We start from the raw sequence: 19600 nt of genomic DNA on the forward strand, positions 1-19600 counted from the left end.
TCAAGCGTGATAATATGATTTCTTTATATTTGGCTAGAAAACCACAAGTGGTTATCCAGCATTTAAATGTAAATAAATCTTTTGTGTCTCGTACCATCACTCGTTTCCGTGATACTGACCGTGATTTCGAGGCCCGACGTCAAGGAAGTGGACGGAAGAAAACAGCAACATCAGCAGAAATGATTAGATAAGTAAAGAAGTGACTTGATCGAAACCCAGTGGTCCAAAAGTGCAAGAACTTACACCGCAACAGAAAAAAAAAAATAGACTCAAAAGAGTTGCTTCGCTTGTTCGAAAGTGCTGAACTGCCGAATTTGGTTTTCTACATCTCCGATGAGAAAACATTCGTTGCCAAAGAGGTCAGCTGAAAATGTGCACCTTTGGTTGGCCACCAGAACTCAAGCGGTCATGGTGATGGTGTGAGTCGCCATAATAGTAATGAAATGAGGTTCCTCGGTTTATTTCCAGCGCACAATAGCCACCAATTCGTTCGACTATTGTGTCTGGAGTATTTCGGAAAGCAATGTTTTCACTAAAAAAAATACAAAAGTGTCGATCACCTGAAGCAAGCGCTTCGCCAGGAATGGGCCAAAATACCGCAGAGCAACATTTGGACAGCGTGTGACGGTTTCATTCGCCGTTTGAAGGCCATAATTCGTGTCAAAGATGATCAATTCGAACATATCTAAACTTATTCTAAAATTGGATGCTACTTCCGAAATTTATTGCTTTCATCCAATAAAATTTAGAAAAAATGTAAAAATTATGGCGTATGACTTTGTTGCATTTTTTTATCTCAACCTGTTATTCTATTCTAAAGGATCTAAAGGATCTTCCTTCTAGAGGCCAGCTTTTATGAAAGACCAGAAGTCTTTTTTTAAACATCAAAAAAAGTCGGTTTTGAATCAATGAAGCAATCATAAATGACGAAGGCAATATGGAATCACTCATTCGTCTAGAAACTGGTGTATTGAACTATGAACTAGTAAAACGGACCAACTTTGCACATAACTCTCACCTGTAGTAGGTCCTTATAGCCGAGAACTTGGAAATTTTAAACGACGTTAACTCAGCAGTCTTTCTTACATTTAAGGGATTTTTGTTGGATAACCAAACAGAAGGTCTTATAAAATATGACATCAGGTCTTATAGAATAAGACCTCAGGTCTTATGGAATAAGACCTCAGGTCTTATAGAATAAGACCTCAGGTCTTTTAGAATAAGACCTCAGGTCTTATAGAATAAGACCTCAGGTCTTATAGAACAAGACCTCAGGTCTTACAGGATAGAACCTTAGGTATTATAGAATAAGACCTCAAATATATCTTGTGGTATGGGAACTTTCAATTAAATCCCTTAAACTTTTTAGTTTGATTTATATATGAAAATTAGGGGTGTATATGTCTCTGTGTCTGATATGTGTATCCTTTTTCTGCATGTGACTGTGTGATATGTATTATTTGCATTATTGTCAATTTCAACATTTTAAAGGAGAGGGATAAGGGGAGGGGTTTCTGTAATTCATAAACAGCAAGACTTTGCGGTCGTACTCAGATAGCTAATGTGACATGCTGCCATCCATCACAATTAACTTGACATCCTTTGTATTTTGAAACAAAAAGTAAAATGAATTGAATTGAATTAAATTAGTCTCCTGCTGGTGTACGATATTATAACCGGATATGGCTGTCAATACCATGACACTTTTACGCCGTCCATCTTAGGAACATCCACGCAAAGCCACTGCAGTAGACAATTAAGTACAGTGGGGGTTTCGCTGTCCAGGCTGAAAGGTGATAAGAGATATACAAGGAAAATGTTGGGTAATTTTTAATGAGCTAATAAAAGTTATAATTTATAAAAACAAAAAATTCTAAACAAACGAAATTTAATTTTGTATATTAATAAAATTTTTCATTTTCTGCTTAATATATTTTGTTCTAATATAAAATCTTCATTTACCTGATGAATCTTCTAGGTGATTGGGTGGAAGCTCAGTATAAGACATACTCTTTCCTATCGCCAGCAGTCCCTTGCGTTCCACAGAACTACTGGATGATCCATAGATTTGTAGATTATTTCCCGTCAATGACGGCACCAGCGCTGTTGCACCCTGCAAAGCTGGAGATGTGGAATCACTCGTCCCGAGTAATTCATTTTTCAGCGAATGCACATCCGTTTGTAATGACTTGAGAGAATCATTACGAATCGGTATGATATTGTCTATGGGAAAAAAGAGAAAAATATTGAAACAATTATAGAAAAGTAATATATATATTTTTTTTTAAATAAAATGAAATATTTAAACAAGGTACTTACTTTCTCTCGTATCTATTGTAGAATGCGTCACCTGCTTTGAAGGCGTTGATGGCAGCGGAATTTCTGAAAGAGAAATACATTAAAGTGTGAAATAAGCTAATAATTGGGAATTAAGCTGCGTGAACTTTTAGGGAAAATACGTTTAAAGAAAAATTATTCATATTTATATATCAGAATATCATATTTGATCCGGGTGTTATGTATTATATGAAAATGATCCTATAGTGTAGGTACATATTTTTGAGATAGACAAAAAAGGAAAAATGAGCAGGTCAATTTTTGAATACCCTCCACCGTTCGAAGATATTTGCAAATTTTCAAAAGATTCCGATGAAAAATACTGTTAAAATTATAAAAATGTCGAATGCCGTTATATTGCGGCCAATTCGAAGGTTTGCAAGGCAATTTTCTATCATAGACTTAGGAACTTCAAATACCAAATTTTAAACAATTCCGGTGAATAATTTCGCTAATATCATCAAAATACCGATCATTGAGTGGTACCGTTACAAAGTCCCGGACCTATATATGTAATACAACTCCGGGTCTCTGTACTCATTAGGAAATTTAAATTCCAAATTTGAAACACTTTCGGTGAAAAGTTTGACGCAAATCAACAAAACTTAGACCTATATAGTCCATTTTAAATAACAGAAGTCCTGCAGACTGAACACACGTCTAAATAAAATTTTATTAAGCTCCTTCATTTTGTTCGGAAGTTAGAGCTATTTCCACAGATGCATAGATATGCGAATGGACATCAATAAATCGACATACAGTTTATGCCGGTCAAGTATATACATAATTTGTGGGGTCTAAAATTTACGTTTCGAGGTGTTACTAGGGTGGAGGTAATAAAAAAGAGCGGCATACAAATAAACATACGTATTGTCATTTACGTATGAAAGAGAATCAAAACCTTAAAAATTAAATATATATGCGCAGCATCGGAGGGAAAAGTAGGAAATATTAGGTTAAAAATGACCCCATTAGACCTGACCTAGTAATGTATCCTCTAAATGTATTAAAAAAGGGTAAAATTGCACTCAATTCAGCAAAAAGTAAGACTCAAGTCAGAACTGGAAAATGTTTGCAAAAACCTCTTAACTTTTTGCAAAAACTTGACCGGATCAAATGAGATATTTCAATATTTTAACCAGATCTCAGATTATCTAGCTTGTGCTCTCAACTGAAACATATTTGGAAGCCGATTTGTTTAATCTCGACACTTTCGTTTTATGCGGGAGCGCTCACGATTTAAATCTGTTGCAATAACTGAGCGGAGGTCAAAATACTTGAAGTAGAGTAAGAATAAATAATAAAGAGAGCAAAAACGTGTGGAGTTTGCTGATTTGTGTGTTCGTGCGTTTAAGTTGCTGTATGCTGTGAGGTTTGATCGTGTACAAAAGCTATAAAGAGAAAATCAGCAGAAGCAAAGCGCCGATTGAGTTTGGGTAGAAGAACAACAGGAACATCAACACTATCATATGAGAAAATACGCATAGGGTAACTGTACCAGTAGTCGGCACTTTTATGATTTTCGCGTTTTTAATCGCTCACCATTCTGAGTGGAACATTTCAATTACTACAAAGTTAATTTATTCAGATTCGAAATTTTGTATAGTTTTTGCAATAATAAATAAGGTTTTAATAACTTTTTGTTAAATTTCATAAATTTGTAGTTTTATTAAAACAATCCTTTTTTGCCAGTAGTCGCACCACTTGCCAATTTTCTTTATGGCATTTTCCAACAGTCAACATACCATTTTTTGTAAGAATAATTAATAATAATAATAAATTAATTCATTAAAATATAATATTTTTGTTTAGTTAAACTGATTCGACGTCTTTATTGTACTTTTCTTAAGAATATGAATTGTTGAGGACGTTCACAGACAAAAATTTAATTTTTATTAGAATAATTCATATTTTCTTAGCAAAATTGTGCACAAAGATAGCTGACAATATATTTGAAGTAAACAAAAAACATTTAGTTATAATAGTTTAATTTATTTGAGCTTAAAAATAAAAAGTGCCGACTACTGGGACATGCCGAACTTAGGCACACTTACCCTACATATAGACAAAAAACAAAACAATACTCTTTAAGATTGGAATCTGATCGATTTACGGGTGAAATCTACCCTCACTCGAAAACGAGCAAGTCTACTCCCTCTTTTCGAGTAGCCCAAAAAAAAAGTATATTAAATTTCTGTTTTTTTTTTCTCGCAAAAGTACTCCCTCTCGAATTCTAGGTTCATATTGTTCATATTAGCAACCTAAATATGTAGCGACGTTATAGAACAAAATTAAGATTCTCTTCGCCTTATATTAGATTATTTCTACCCTAAGAAATATTTCAAATATATTGAAGATCCTTGATATTTTGACGAAATCTATTTCAGGAATTTCGAAGAAGTTCTATCGATGTCCGCCCATCTTACTAAGGCGCACCATAACTCTTGCAGGGAGCATTTAATATAAACCTTGTACGTTGTAATAATTCGATGAAACGTAGAATATGTTGGCCCTCTCCTACTTGTACAACCAACACAAATGTAATAGAAAGTCCATTTTTTCCAATTTTTTTTATTCACAAAAATAATGGTCCATTTCACACTCTAATCATTATCCGATGACCATCCAAATTGATAGGCTTCTGCCCAGTACCAAACTATAACCCCGTCCAGTGTTGACATATTTATAATTGTGGCCTGTGGAGCAACTGTAAAATCGGCATTTTTTTCTGTTTTCAGTCCATATCATCCCTGTGTTATACTAAAACGTTGACCTATATAGAAAATGTTCTTCCGGGGGGTCAAGTACTCACAGAGAACTCCTTGTGTAGCATTTCAGACAATGCCATTGAAAAATGTGACTAAAATCATCAAACTACCGAATTTCGGAAGGTACAGTTATATGGGGGATATACGATATCGTGGATCTATATAGACAATTACTTTTAGGGGGTTAAATACTTTCAGAGAACTCTTTGTGTAGAATTTCAGACAATTCCATTAAAGAATGTGGCTAAAATCATTAAAATACCTAATATTGGGGGTACCGTTATATGAGGGCTATACGATATTGTGGACCGATATAGCCCATCTTCCAACTTGACCCGCCTGCAGACAAAATACAGATCGGTGGCAAAATTTTAGCTTCAGTCCACGATATCGTATAGCCCTCATATAACGGTATCTCCGATTTTCGGTATTTTTATGATTTTAGCCACATTTGTAAATGGAATTGTCTGAAAATCCACAAAAGGAGTTCCTTCTGAATACTTTACCACTTGGAAGAGTATTATCCATATAGGTCCACGATATCGTATATTGCCCATACAAGGGTACCTCATTATATTCGGTGTTTTTATGATTTTTGCTACATTTTTAAATGGAATTGCCTAAAAATCCATACTAGAAGATCTTTTTAAGCGCTTTACACCTGTCAGAGAAATGTCTATATAGATCTACGATACAAATGTACCCCCCAAATTCGATATTTTGACGACTTTAGCTACATTATTCACCGGATTTGTTTCAAATTTCGTATTTAGAGTTCGCAATAGGACCTACAGTCTATGACAGAGAATTGTATATACAAGTCCTGGTGTTCCTATAGACCCCATATAACGGTACTTTCCTATATTCGGTGTTTTCATGATTTCAAGTACAATATTCACCGAAATTATTTAAAATTTCGTATTTCAAGTTCCTAACAGGTACTACAGCCTGTGACAGAAAATTGTCTACACAGCTCTAGGTCTTCGTATAGTCCCGAAATAACGGTACTTCCCAATATTCGGTATTTTGATGATTTTAGCGACATTATTCATAGGATTTGTTTCAAATTTCTTATTTGGAGTTCGTAATAGGATCTACAGTCTATGACAGAAAATTGACTATGCAAGTCCATGTCTTCGTATAGAAACCAATACAACGGCTATATTCGGTATTTTTCATATTTTAACAGAAATTTTTACGGATTTTATTTTTGTTGAAATATTCTAACTTCGTTCCAAATAGTGGAGGGTATCAAAAGTTCGGCCCGGCAGAAGTTGCTGTTTTTTTACTTGCTAAAGACCAAGTTTTTCTGGATACCTTCCCACCATTTGGGAGAATTACTTAGCAAAAATCGTGAATTTGTATATATGATCACATGCTGAGATTACATATCTATAGGCAAATAGACTAATATGGATTTTTTCCAATTTTCATTTCCAATTTTTTTGTTTTTCATGAGTCTATGAAAAATAGCAAGAAAATTTGTTGCAACTTACCGTACACTCGTATTGATCCTTCTGTTTCTCCCAGAGAATTTTTGGATATACATCGATAGTTTCCAAAGTCGCCATATTGGAGATTTCTTATTGTCAGTTTCATGTGGGCTCTAAAGTAGCAGAGAAAAAAGGCAAATTGAAAACATCAAAATCATCAAAAGAATTTAAATCTTTAAGTGATAAAACAGGGGTAAGCTTGTGTGACCTCATTACACATTCAACATTGCTTCACATTATGAAATGTCAAAGGAGTCTATTTAAATTATTTACATATAAATATTTTCCACGTAATGTTAATTAATACCGCTTAAGAGATTTAATAGTTTACCTAAAGCTCACTCCACTTTGATGTGGAAATATTCAACAATTTAAACGGTTATAATATTCAAATAAATTAGAAAATGTTTTCCCCCATCGCCTTGTAAGCCAACACGTGACTTGGCTGTGAGACCTCTCTTCCTTCCCTTCACTCAAGAGTTTTTCCAATTTAATTAAGCAGGAATTGTTCTCGTTACGCGGTTTCCATGAATTTCAATTTAAATAATTGTCATTAAATTCATTAACTGAAAAACTTTAATGAGTGACAAGCGTGTTTATTGGCCTGAAATTTATGTTTAGTTTCAAACTTTGTGTGCAACTATTTAAAAAGTCCTTAAATATTTCCTAAGAATTTACATCTTCTTTTTGGCAAATTTTTATGTCATCCATTCCTAGCTACTTTTGGGCTCCTTCTCCACCTCTGTCTTCTTCTGCGTTCTGGCAATTTTTCATTTCCTTGTGGATGGAAACAAAAATAACAACAAACAAGTAAGCAAAGGCTACAGTCGAGCGGGGCCGACCGTTGAATACCCTACAACACTATAATAAACGATACAGTTTATAAAGGCGAGATACTCGAAAGAATTCCACAAGATATTGTGACAAATTATAAAAGAAAACCATCAGGTTTCGTTCTCTAATTTTCGAATAATAGCAACTTAAACTAATTTGCTCATTTCCAATTTATTGGTAGATGTTGCACTCAAATGGTCTTCCTAGATCTGGAACCAATATTTCCCAAAGACATATAGTCTCTCAGAAGTGGCAAAAGATTAACATTTATTATTGGTTTTTGACTGAAACGCATCTATGACAGACATTTGACTAAGTTCGTTAACGAAATTGTCAGAAGTGTGTCTTTCCTGTATTTGTGAATTCTCGAAAAAGTCTCTGGAATGGACATTTTCGTATTTTGTCTACAAAAGTTGGCAAACTATTTCACACATTGAATATTTTTGGATGGCCATCCAAAACTGCTTGGCTTTTGCAATGTCCCCCTTTCAAATGTGCGTGATGATCGGGCGATAATTACGACCTGCCGACAATTTTGCAGTTTTTTGGTCCATTTCAACCCCTAAATATATGGCGTTCATCTCCAAAAAGAGTAGGCTTCTATTCTGGCCCTCATCTTATCCCCATACAAAATTTCGTAAGGATCGGGCCATAAATGCGATCTGTATATGATATTCTGATATCCTAACTACTTAGTTTTGTTAGCTGTAGAAATATTACCAAATGTTTAATTCAAAATGAAAATATGCCAAAAATATGACAAAATTGAAAAAATATGAGAAAATTTTACAAAATCAATATTTTCATCTTTAGAGAGATATTTTTATGCGATTTTTTTAGACGTTTTTTCTTTCCTGCCAAGAGGCCATTCTGAATTAATGAGAACTGTCGAAATCAGTTCAGCCGTTCTCGACATATAAGGGATTTTTCAAGCCTATCTTCTTTGATAGACATATATATCTTATCCCCATACAAAATTTCGTAAGGATCGGGCCATAAATGCGATCTGTATATGATATTCTGATATCCTAACTACTTAGTTTTGTTAGCTGTAGAAATATTACCAAATGTTTAATTCAAAATGAAAATATGCCAAAAATATGACAAAATTGAAAAAATATGAGAAAATTTTACAAAATCAATATTTTCATCTTTAGAGAGATATTTTTATGCGATTTTTTTTAGACGTTTTTTCTTTCCTGCCAAGAGGCCATTCTGAATTAATGAGAACTGTCGAAATCAGTTCAGCCGTTCTCGACATATAAGGGATTTTTCAAGCCTATCTTCTTTGATAGACATATATATCGCACATTTTTTATACCCTACAACACTATGTGTTGGGGGTATTATAAGTTTGATTGGGCCAAAAATTATGTAACACCACGAAATATTGGTTTCCCACATAGGAAAGTATATATGGATCATCCTAGCTCGCCGAGCTGAGTCGATCTAGCTATGTATGTCCGTCCGTCCGTCTGTCCGTCTGTCCGTCTGTCCGTCTGTCCATGTTAATTTGTAATCACTCTACAGGTCGCAATTATGGCCCGATCTTCACGAAATTTGGAATGGAGGTCGGGGTTGGGCCAGAATAGAACCCTATTTCTTTTTGAGATGATCGCCAAATGTTTAGGGGTTGAAATGGACCAAATACTGAAAAAATGTCGGATTTTGCAGTAGCTATACAGGTCGCAATTATAGACCAATCGACGCGGAATTTCGCATGTAGCTAGAGTTTAGGACGGGGAAGAAGCCTACCAATTTGGGTGGTCATCGGATAATATTTAGCGGGTAAAATAGACCATATATTTTGTGTTGAAAAAATTCAACATTTTTCATTAAACCGCGAATATTTTAAATCCCGGCGAAATCACAAAGCCATGACAAGGTTACTTCTGACCTTTACATTGATGTTAACATCCAACAAATCGGATATATAGCAAAAAAAATGTGCGATATATATGTCTATCAAAGAAGATAGGCTTGAAAAATCCCTTATATGTCGAGAACGGCTGAACTGATTTCGACAGTTCTCATTAATTCAGAATGGCCTCTTGGCAGGAAAGAAAAAACGTCTAAAAAATCGCATAAAAATATCTCTCTAAAGATGAAAATATTGATTTTGTAAAATTTTCTCATATTTTTTCAATTTTGTCATATTTTTGGCATATTTTCATTTTGAATTAAACATTTGGTAATATTTCTACAGCTAACAAAACTAAGTAGTTAGGATATCAGAATATCATATACAGATCGCATTTATGGCCCGATCCTTACGAAATTTTGTATGGGGATAAGATGAGGGCCAGAATAGAAGCCTACTCTTTTTGGAGATGAACGCCATATATTTAGGGGTTGAAATGGACCAAAAAACTGCAAAATTGTCGGCAGGTCGTAATTATCGCCCGATCATCACGCACATTTGAAAGGGGGACATTGCAAAAGCCAAGCAGTTTTGGATGGCCATCCAAAAATATTCAATGTGTGAAATAGTTTGCCAACTTTTGTAGACAAAATACGAAAATGTCCATTCCAGAGACTTTTTCGAGAATTCACAAATACAGGAAAGACACACTTCTGACAATTTCGTTAACGAACTTAGTCAAATGTCTGTCATAGATGCGTTTCAGTCAAAAACCAATAATAAATGTTAATCTTTTGCCACTTCTGAGAGACTATATGTCTTTGGGAAATATTGGTTCCAGATCTAGGAAGACCATTTGAGTGCAACATCTACCAATAAATTGGAAATGAGCAAATTAGTTTAAGTTGCTATTATTCGAAAATTAGAGAACGAAACCTGATGGTTTTCTTTTATAATTTGTCACAATATCTTGTGGAATTCTTTCGAGTATCTCGCCTTTATAAACTGTATCGTTTATTATAGTGTTGTAGGGTATTCAACGGTCGGCCCCGCTCGACTGTAGCCTTTGCTTACTTGTTTTGCTATATATCCGATTTGTTGGATGTTAACATCAATGTAAAGGTCAGAAGTAACCTTGTCATGGCTTTGTGATTTCGCCGGGATTTAAAATATTCGCGGTTTAATGAAAAATGTTGAATTTTTTCAACACAAAATATATGGTCTATTTTACCCGCTAAATATTATCCGATGACCACCCAAATTGGTAGGCTTCTTCCCCGTCCTAAACTCTAGCTACATGCGAAATTCCGCGTCGATTGGTCTATAATTGCGACCTGTATAGCTACTGCAAAATCCGACATTTTTTCAGTATTTGGTCCATTTCAACCCCTAAACATTTGGCGATCATCTCAAAAAGAAATAGGGTTCTATTCTGGCCCAACCCCGACCTCCATTCCAAATTTCGTGAAGATCGGGCCATAATTGCGACCTGTAGAGTGATTACAAATTAACATGGACAGACGGACAGACGGACAGACGGACGGACGGACATACATAGCTAGATCGACTCAGCTCGGCGAGCTAGGATGATCCATATATACTTTCCTATGTGGGAAACCAATATTTCGTGGTGTTACATAATTTTTGGCCCAATCAAACTTATAATACCCCCAACACATAGTGTTGTAGGGTATAAAAAGTAAACTTTTAAAAGTCTCTTAAGACATCTTTGACAGTTTTTGTTCGACTCTAGACTATTTGCCATAAATAATGTTTTACCGTTGTTCGACACATAGATACAAACGTACGAGTATATAGGTGTGTGTGTGCGTGCGTGTGTTTGTACACACAAGAAAATTGCTGAAGCCGAAATTATAAAGACATAGGATTCTGAGTCTGTCTTTCTCTTCATGTGTGATATCAAAGTTATCAATTCACATTTGATGCATATTGTTTTTGTCGTTGTTGTTGCTGATGCATACATACTTATAAAATTCACACTATAATAGACTTTGATAGAGTGGATGAACAGCCAAAGGTCATTGGATTAATACCCATTAATTCAAATCTTTAGGTTCTATTATTATATTGTAATAAATTAGCAAATATCAATAAAGTTATATTTAAGCAGTGTCAACCTCTTGATGCTCCCTTGGTATTTGACCTTAAAAATTCTAAAACCTAGAATAGAAGAGGTCAGAGCTGAAGCGATGCTTGATAGACATATAAAAAAGTTAAATAGTATAAGTTTATATTGCCGACAGATGTTTACCCCCAGCCATGAGTTATAAATATTCCCACTCTCGTCCCTTTATGGGGGAGGTACCAGAATAAATAGTCCGATCTCTTCCATCTTAATACCAGATCTTGTGTTGATGGAAGTGTTGAGAAGTACCAAGTCTGAATGGGATCAGATGTTAATTTCGCGACTTATGAGCTTCATGGGCATTCAAAATATTGACTTTTTGTGTAGAAGCTACCGGAAGGAGGGCGCCGATATATTCACAGCAGATCTTATTTGAAGAGAACTGGATAATTATTTCGGATTTTATGATCGTTTTGATTATTCATAGTTTTGACTCATTGTGGGGGTGGTACCAGAAGAAATGGTCCTATCTCTACCATTTTTAAAACAGATATTGTGTTGCTGGAAATATTGAGATGTACCAAGTCTGAATGGAATCGGATGTTAATTTCGTGTTTTTATACCCTCCACCATACATAGTATTTAGGGTATATTAAGTTCGTCATTCCGTTTGTAACTCATCGAAATAATCATTTTAGATCCAACAAAGTATATATTCTTGATCAGCGTAAAATTCTAAGACGATTTAGCCATGTCCGTCCGTCTGTCCGTCTGTTGTAATCACGCTACAGTCTAAACGAATTAAGATAGAAATCTAAAAATGCACAGATCCCTCTTTGGTCTGCAGGCAGGTCAAGTTCGAAGATGGGCAATATCAGTCCACAATATCGTATATCCCCCATATAACGGTACCCCCCCTTTCTTAGGTATTTTGATGATTTTAGCCACATTTTCTAATGAAATGGTCTGAAAATCCACACAAGAAGTTCCTTGTGGGTACTTTATCCCTTGGAAGAGAATTATCTATATAGGTCCACGATATCGTATAGTCCCCATATAACGGTACCCCCGATATTCGCTATTTTGATGATTTTAGTTACATTTTTCAACGGAATTGTCCGAAATTGTAATTGTTCTTTGTGAGCAGTTTACCCCCTGACATATATAGGTTAACGATATCGTATATCCCCCATATAACGGTACCGCCGTTATTCGGTATTTTGATGATTTTAGCCATATTTTCCTATGGTATTGTCTGAAAATCCACACAAGGAGTTCTTTGTGAGCACTTTAACCCCTGAAAGAGAATTGTCTATATAGGTCCACAATATCGTATATCCCCCATATATCGGTACTGATTTTAACAGAATTTTTAATGGATTTTATTTTTTGAAAAATTTCTAATTCGTTCCAAATGGTGCAGGGTATTCAAAGATCGGCCCGGCCGAACTTACTGCTTTTTTACTTGTTTGAGCTTCATTTATATTCAAATTTTTGACACTTTGTCGGCGATGTACCAGAAGGAGTGGACCGAAGATGGAATATATCGAATATATCAAGCACATTTGGAATAATCATAATTCTTGCCAATTTTCGCACCTGACTTAGTGACGTAGGATTTGCAAAGTTGGAGCAAAATTGAAGTATATTTCTCTTTCTGTGGAGGAGTTACCAGAACTACTGGACCGATATTGTCCATCTACGAATACGATATAAGTTTAATAATAATATTCTGATGTACCAAGTTTGGACCAAATCGGATATTTCCCTCGAGAGTTATCGTGCGCACCAGCCAGCCAGACAGACAGACGGACGGACAACTCTTGATCGACTCCAAATGCCCTGAAACCGATTTGGTCCAAAGAGACCTAGAGTCTAAAAGAGTTATTTCGACTAGGCACGTTTTGACTATCAAATAATATATACCCTCTCTAGCCATATGTCTGAGAGTATAAAAAGCGAGAAGTTTAGACGGTACGTATTAAAAAAATATGTGTTTTCGAAATTAGCATCCTTAGTAGTTTTAAAGCTGAAATTTTCATATAAGTGTAGGATCTACTAAAAAAAAGTATATTCCCTTCAAGCCTTCTCTTTACCTCCAGTCACATCATAAGCCAGAATGGCGTTTAAAAATCGTCACCTGGTGTATATATAACTTAATTTGGACAGATTTCCAACAATCAATTAATGGAGTTTGTCCTGGGGCCCAAAAATCTGACTTGTGTACAATTTTTTCTTAATCTATATTAATAAAAGAGCACAGAAATTGACAGACTGGCTGGAATCTTGAAAATTTATCCGAAGGAGTCAGATAAGGCTGGGTTTTTGGAAATTCGTATTATAACGGTATGCTAAAGGTACCAAATATGGTACTAGATATGCTAAATATGGAGGAAGCAGTACAGCTAGAACTCTTTAATTTGTAATGAGGGTGACGGATGGAGTGAGTGCTAGATGTACCATGGGGTTTTCGCAAATTCGCACTATAAGTGTACGAAAAGTACGCATATGTACTACATTTGGTACCATTTTGTATTATGTTAGCGGTTGGAACTAAAAACCTGAAATTTGAAATGGGAAATTTACTTTGGCGTAATCAGGTTAAAAGTAACTACCCCATATAGGGGTTTATGTCATTTTGGACATAATCCTGATTATTATGTCCGCTATTTTTTGGGGATTATAACCCATTTTTGCGACGTAATTCTCATTCTATTCTATGACCGAAAAAAAGGTCGTAACCCCATAATAGAATGGGGATATGTCCGTGAGGATTATGACCTAGCACCGGGTATAATGACGATTGTAATTAAAATCTCATGCATCGTTACCCTAAATCATAATTCAATTTCCCGCATACTGTACCTGGTACTCAAGCCTCTTTCATACATCAACTTCAAACTCTTGGGACAAGTTTTGTCAACTTTTGATAAAATGACTTTTGTTTATTAGTTTAAAATCCATAGGAGAATATTAGCAACTAATGTTCGTACGAATGGCTGTAGTTGACTTAAGACATATTTAATATTTGTCCTCTTCTATTTAGTTAAATGGCTTCGTCCGTCTTTATGCCTGTCACACACACATGTCATGCATACCCTCTCCTCGTCACCGCCCCAAACATAAGTTAAGCACACTTTTGAATAGTAAATTGAAATGATTGTGACTTACCTGTAGGAATTCTCCGTATAGTCGGTTTTATACTTCTTACTTGGCAGGACCATAACCGAATTGTAAACCCAATAGATTATGGCTCTAGATGTTAGGTTTGGGGGTGACACAAGGTACGAGAAAACGAGAAAGAATATAAAATTGTTAAATAATTAAAAACTTTCCATTCCTCTCCTCAGTTTGCATGAGTAGGGAGGACATTTACGTCTCTCGCCTCCTCGAGAACACGCAATAGGCTTAATAAATGTCAACTTACTTGGGATGTGCTTCCGTATGGCAATCAATGGTAACATCAGTGCCAGCTGGAGCTCCAACAAGTTGATTCGGAACCCAAATCATTGGAGAAACTATTATGGCCAAAGGTGGGTGTGTGTGTGTTGAGGCAAAATATTGATGATGGTAAGGTGAATGAAGGAAAAGGAGAACAATAATAAATTTGAAAGGAAGAAAAAAAAAAAGCAGAGAAAACATTATAAACATCTTGTCTAGTGTGTGTGTGGTGTATGGTGGTGGTGGTGGTGCCTACCCATCACGAGAGTGAGAACAGCAAAAACGTGTAAAAGGAAAATAGAAAATCCCCAGACGTTTTTCATTTCATGGAAAATAAAGAATCCTCCAATATTTACGTGCAAAGCTTAAAATGGCTTTGTTCACAAACAGAACAAAAAATATGCAACAAAATTTTGTGGTGTCTAAAACAACAACAACCACGTGTATTGAATAACCAATTAGATTTTTTTGCCATTTCAAAATTTACAAGAAAACACCTTCAAAATTTTACTTTCGGATCCATGTTATTGTCAAGCATCAACACCAAAGACTTTAATACTTTTTTAAGTTTGGAAGAGAGAACGTAAACTCCAACAAAATTCCCTCCGCCTGTTTTTTTTAGTCAAACTTTTCCAACTGTTACTTTGTTTCGGCAAACAACACCTTGAAGTAAAATGAAGTGTAATTCTTCGAATGATTTTTAGTACGTGACTCTTGTTTCAAATCCTGGATTTTCTGTGCGGCACAGTCAAATATGGAGAGTGGTACACAACAGTTTTCCCATTGTACCATGACATTGTAAAATAATTGATAATTTGGCATATTGAAAAGTGGATGGCGGAGAAATTGGTAGCAAGTAATGGATTCTCTTTAAAACAATTGGTAAATTTTAAAATTAAGAAACTGGGAGACTACATATTTAACATCAAAAATACACAAAAATTCAAGAAGAACACTTAAGTTTTTTGGTATATATTTTTTATATATATAAAAAAGCTGTAAGTTCGACCGGGTCGATCTTTGAATACCCTGTACCATTTGGAATGATTTTGACAATTTTCAAAAAAAATAAATAAATAAATAAAAAATAAAAATAAAATAAAAACCAGTAGAGAAAGTCCTAAAGTCGGGCGGGGCCGATTTTATGATACCCTACACCACTTGACTAATTTAGTTGAGATCCACATAAAAATTAACAGTTTTTATGGGAGAATTCAATCATAGACGCTATGATTATAATTATAATTTAAAGTTCAAAAGCCTAAATATGCCAAAGCATTTGTATCTTTTAAATTCGGACTTGTATTGCCCATTTGGTGCAAAATTAATTTGAAATCAGATAAAGATATATATATATATATATATATATATATATATATATATATATATATATATATATATATATATATATCTTCTTCTATATCTATAAAAGAGGAAAATGTTTGTACGTTTGTTTGTTTGTTTGTTTGTTTGTTTGTAATTTGTGGACTCGAAAACTGCTGAATAGATTTTTCTGAAAATTTCCACATATACTGCAACATCGCCTGAAAGTAACATAGGCTATATACATTTTTGAATTTCCACTTGGAACTGGAGATATAGCATCAGAATCGGAGGTACCTCCCAAAAATTTAGATTTTATATGCACATATCTATTGATCGGTTAAAGATACAGTATACAAATTTGGAATGTGTAACGGAATTTGGAACAAAAATAAGTTTGCTAAATTATATTGTAATCGGTTCAGATTTGGATATAGCTCCCATATATATTTTCGACCGATTTCGTTCATTTGATGCCTCAAACACAATATGAATGTTCGATTCCAATGAAATTTGGAATATGTGACGGGATTTGATCCGAAAATAAATTTGTCAAATTATATTGAAATCGGTTCAGATTTGGATATAGCTCCCATATATATTTTCGGCCGATTTCAAGCATTTGATGCACCAAACACGCTATGTATCCCCAATTTCAATGAAATTTGGAATCTGTAGGGGAATTAAAACGAATATACATTTGTCAAATTATAGTAAAATCGGTTCAGATTTGGATATAGCTCTCATATATATTTTCGACCGATTTCATGTATTTTATGCACCATGCACGATATGTATGTTCGATTCCAAAGAAATTTGGAATATGTAACGGCATTTTGATTAGAAAATAAATTAGTCAAATTATATTAAAATCGGTTCAGATTTGGATATAGGTCCCATATATATCTTCCGCCGATTTCACATATTTGATGCACAAAACACGATACGTATTTCCGATTCCAATGAAATTCGGCATGAGTGGCTAAATTTGGTACAAAAATAAATTTGACAAATTATTTTCAAATACGCTCAGATTTAATTATAGCTCCCATATATATACTCAGCCGATTTCACATATTTGATGCACCCAAAGCGAGAAAGACGAAATCTGGCACCAGAAAAAATTGTCAAATTTTATTGAAATCAGTTGAGGTTTGGGTATAGCTAACATATGTGTGGTTACAATAATAAATGTGACAAATTAATTGGAAATTAGTTAAGATTTGGATATAGCTCCCATATATATATTCTCGGCCGATTTCACGTATTTGACGCACCAATTTCAATGAAATATGAAAGGTGTGGCGGAATTTGGTGTAAAAGTATTTTTTTTAAAATTATATTTAAATCGGATCAGATTGGGATATGATTTTAATAAGAACCATTGACCCACAACGCCTTAGGCTAACACTAAAAAACAACACAACAATTAATTTGAAATACGCTTATTACGGCGAAGTATGTTGCTATCTCGAATTCATTAATTGCAACAGAAATGCCACTCAACTTCAAAAGATTGCAGTTTACTGCACGCTTGGTATTTGCTATGAAATAAATAAATCAGAAGGACAAACCCTTCGTGTATGTATGTCATGTTATTGTTTTTCTAATGGTTTTGTATATTTACGCATTAAAGTAGTCCAATAATTTTTTTTTTTTAATTATAAAATTTGTTTTTTTTTAACCAACATATATTCGTAAATAAAATTTTGAATGCATTTAAAATCAAAAGGGGTAGCGAAGCGCACCGGGTTCAGCTAGTATATATATATATATATATATATATATATATATATATATAGACGGACGGACAGACGGATAAATCAACTCAGAAAGTGATTCTATGCAGATCATCAAAAGGAACTATGGGTTTATCTCGTTTCCTTTGCCTGGGTACAAAAAAAATAAAATCCGTTAAAAATTCTGTTAAAATCTTAAAAATACCGAATGTAGCCGATATATTATGGTCTATACGACGATGTGGTCCTGCATAGCCAACTTTTGTCATAAACCGTTACAATATTTAAATGCGAAGCTTGAATTGGTGGTGCACGAAGACGTGGACCTGCACAGACAATTTTCTGTCATAGGCTGTAGTACCCATTAAGAACTTCAAATACCAAAATGTGAAACATTTCCGTTGAATAAAGTCGCTTAAATTATCAAAATACCGAATATCTGGAGGTACCGTTTTAAGAGGGCTAGACGAAAACGTGAACTTGCACAGATAAATTTCTGTCATAGGCTGTAGTACCCATTACGAACAAATACCAAATTTGAAACATTTCCGTTTAATAATGCCTCTAAAATCATCAAAATATCGAATGTCAGGAGGTACCGATATATGGGGGCTATACGAAGACGTGGACCTGCATCGACTATGTTCTGTTGTAGGCTGTAGCACCCATTACGAACTTCAAATACCAAATTGTAAATAATTCTGGTGCATAATATTCATCAATATTCCGAATATCGGGAAGTATCGTTATATTGGGGCTATATGAAGACGTGACCTGAAAAGACAATTTTCTATCGTAGGCTGTAGTATCCATTACGAACTTGAAATACCAAATTTGAAACAATTCCAGTGAATAATGTCGCTGAAATCATCAACATACCGAATTTCGGCAGGTAACGTTATATGGGGGCTATACGAAGACGTGGACCTGCACAAACAATTTTCTGTCGTAGGCTGAAGTACCCATTACGAACTTCAAATACCAAATTTTAAACATTTCCGATGAATAATGTCGCTAAAATCATCAAAATACCCAATAAAGTGAGGTACCGTCATATGGGGGCTATACCTTAACCTGAACCAGTTTCATTACCAAAAATCCTGCAGACCAAACACACATTTGAGTATAATGTTATCAATCTACTTCAATTCGTTCGGAAGCTAGATGGGTTTCCACAGACGGACGGGCATCTTAAACTCGATAGAATTTTATGTTGACCAAGAATATACAGGGTACTATAAAAAACCTGCAACAAAGTCACACACCATGATTTTTACGTTTTTTTAATGTTATTGAATGAAAGCAAAACTTGTCGGAAATGGGAACAAATTTTAGAACAAGTTTAGATTTTTTTTGAATTTGTCAGCTCTGGCACGACTTATGGCCTTCAAACGGCCAATGAAATCGTCACACGCTGCTGAAATGTTGTGCTGCGGTATTTTGGTCCATTCCCGGCGAAGCGCTTGCTTGAGGTGATCAATACTTTGGTATTTTTTAGTGCCAACCTTGCTTTCCAAAATACTCCAGACACAATTGTCCAACGGATTGGCATTCGGAGATTTTGGTGGCCACTGTGCGCTGGAAATGAAGCGAGAAACCTCGTTTTGTAACAATTCTTGGGTGACGCGTGCTGAGTGCGATGATGTTGAGTTCTGTCCATGGTCTGCGGACAAAATGTTGGCGTGCCCACGGCTTTAATATACCCTTCAGAATATGTT

At 34.9% G+C, this 19600-nt stretch overlaps 1 protein-coding gene across 1 annotated transcript in view; it reads right to left on the reverse strand.

Annotated features, from left to right (window-relative positions):
• Positions 1-1342: 1342 nt before the first annotated feature.
• Positions 1343-19600, reverse strand: part of LOC101892155 (lachesin-like) — a 38487-nt gene continuing 20229 nt past the window's right edge. The window contains exons 6-11 of the mRNA XM_059119831.1: positions 14807-14897; positions 14551-14634; positions 6602-6711; positions 2320-2382; positions 1963-2223; positions 1343-1786 (exon numbers count right to left, since the gene is read on the reverse strand). Of these exons, the coding sequence (XP_058975814.1) occupies positions 1707-1786; positions 1963-2223; positions 2320-2382; positions 6602-6711; positions 14551-14634; positions 14807-14897 (689 nt within the window). The 3' untranslated portion in view covers positions 1343-1706. The remainder of the gene's footprint in view (positions 1787-1962; positions 2224-2319; positions 2383-6601; positions 6712-14550; positions 14635-14806; positions 14898-19600) is intronic.

This window comes from Musca domestica, unplaced genomic scaffold, assembly GCF_030504385.1.
Source record: "Musca domestica strain aabys unplaced genomic scaffold, Musca_domestica.polishedcontigs.V.1.1 15, whole genome shotgun sequence".
In the NCBI taxonomy this organism is placed as follows: domain Eukaryota; kingdom Metazoa; phylum Arthropoda; class Insecta; order Diptera; family Muscidae; genus Musca; species Musca domestica.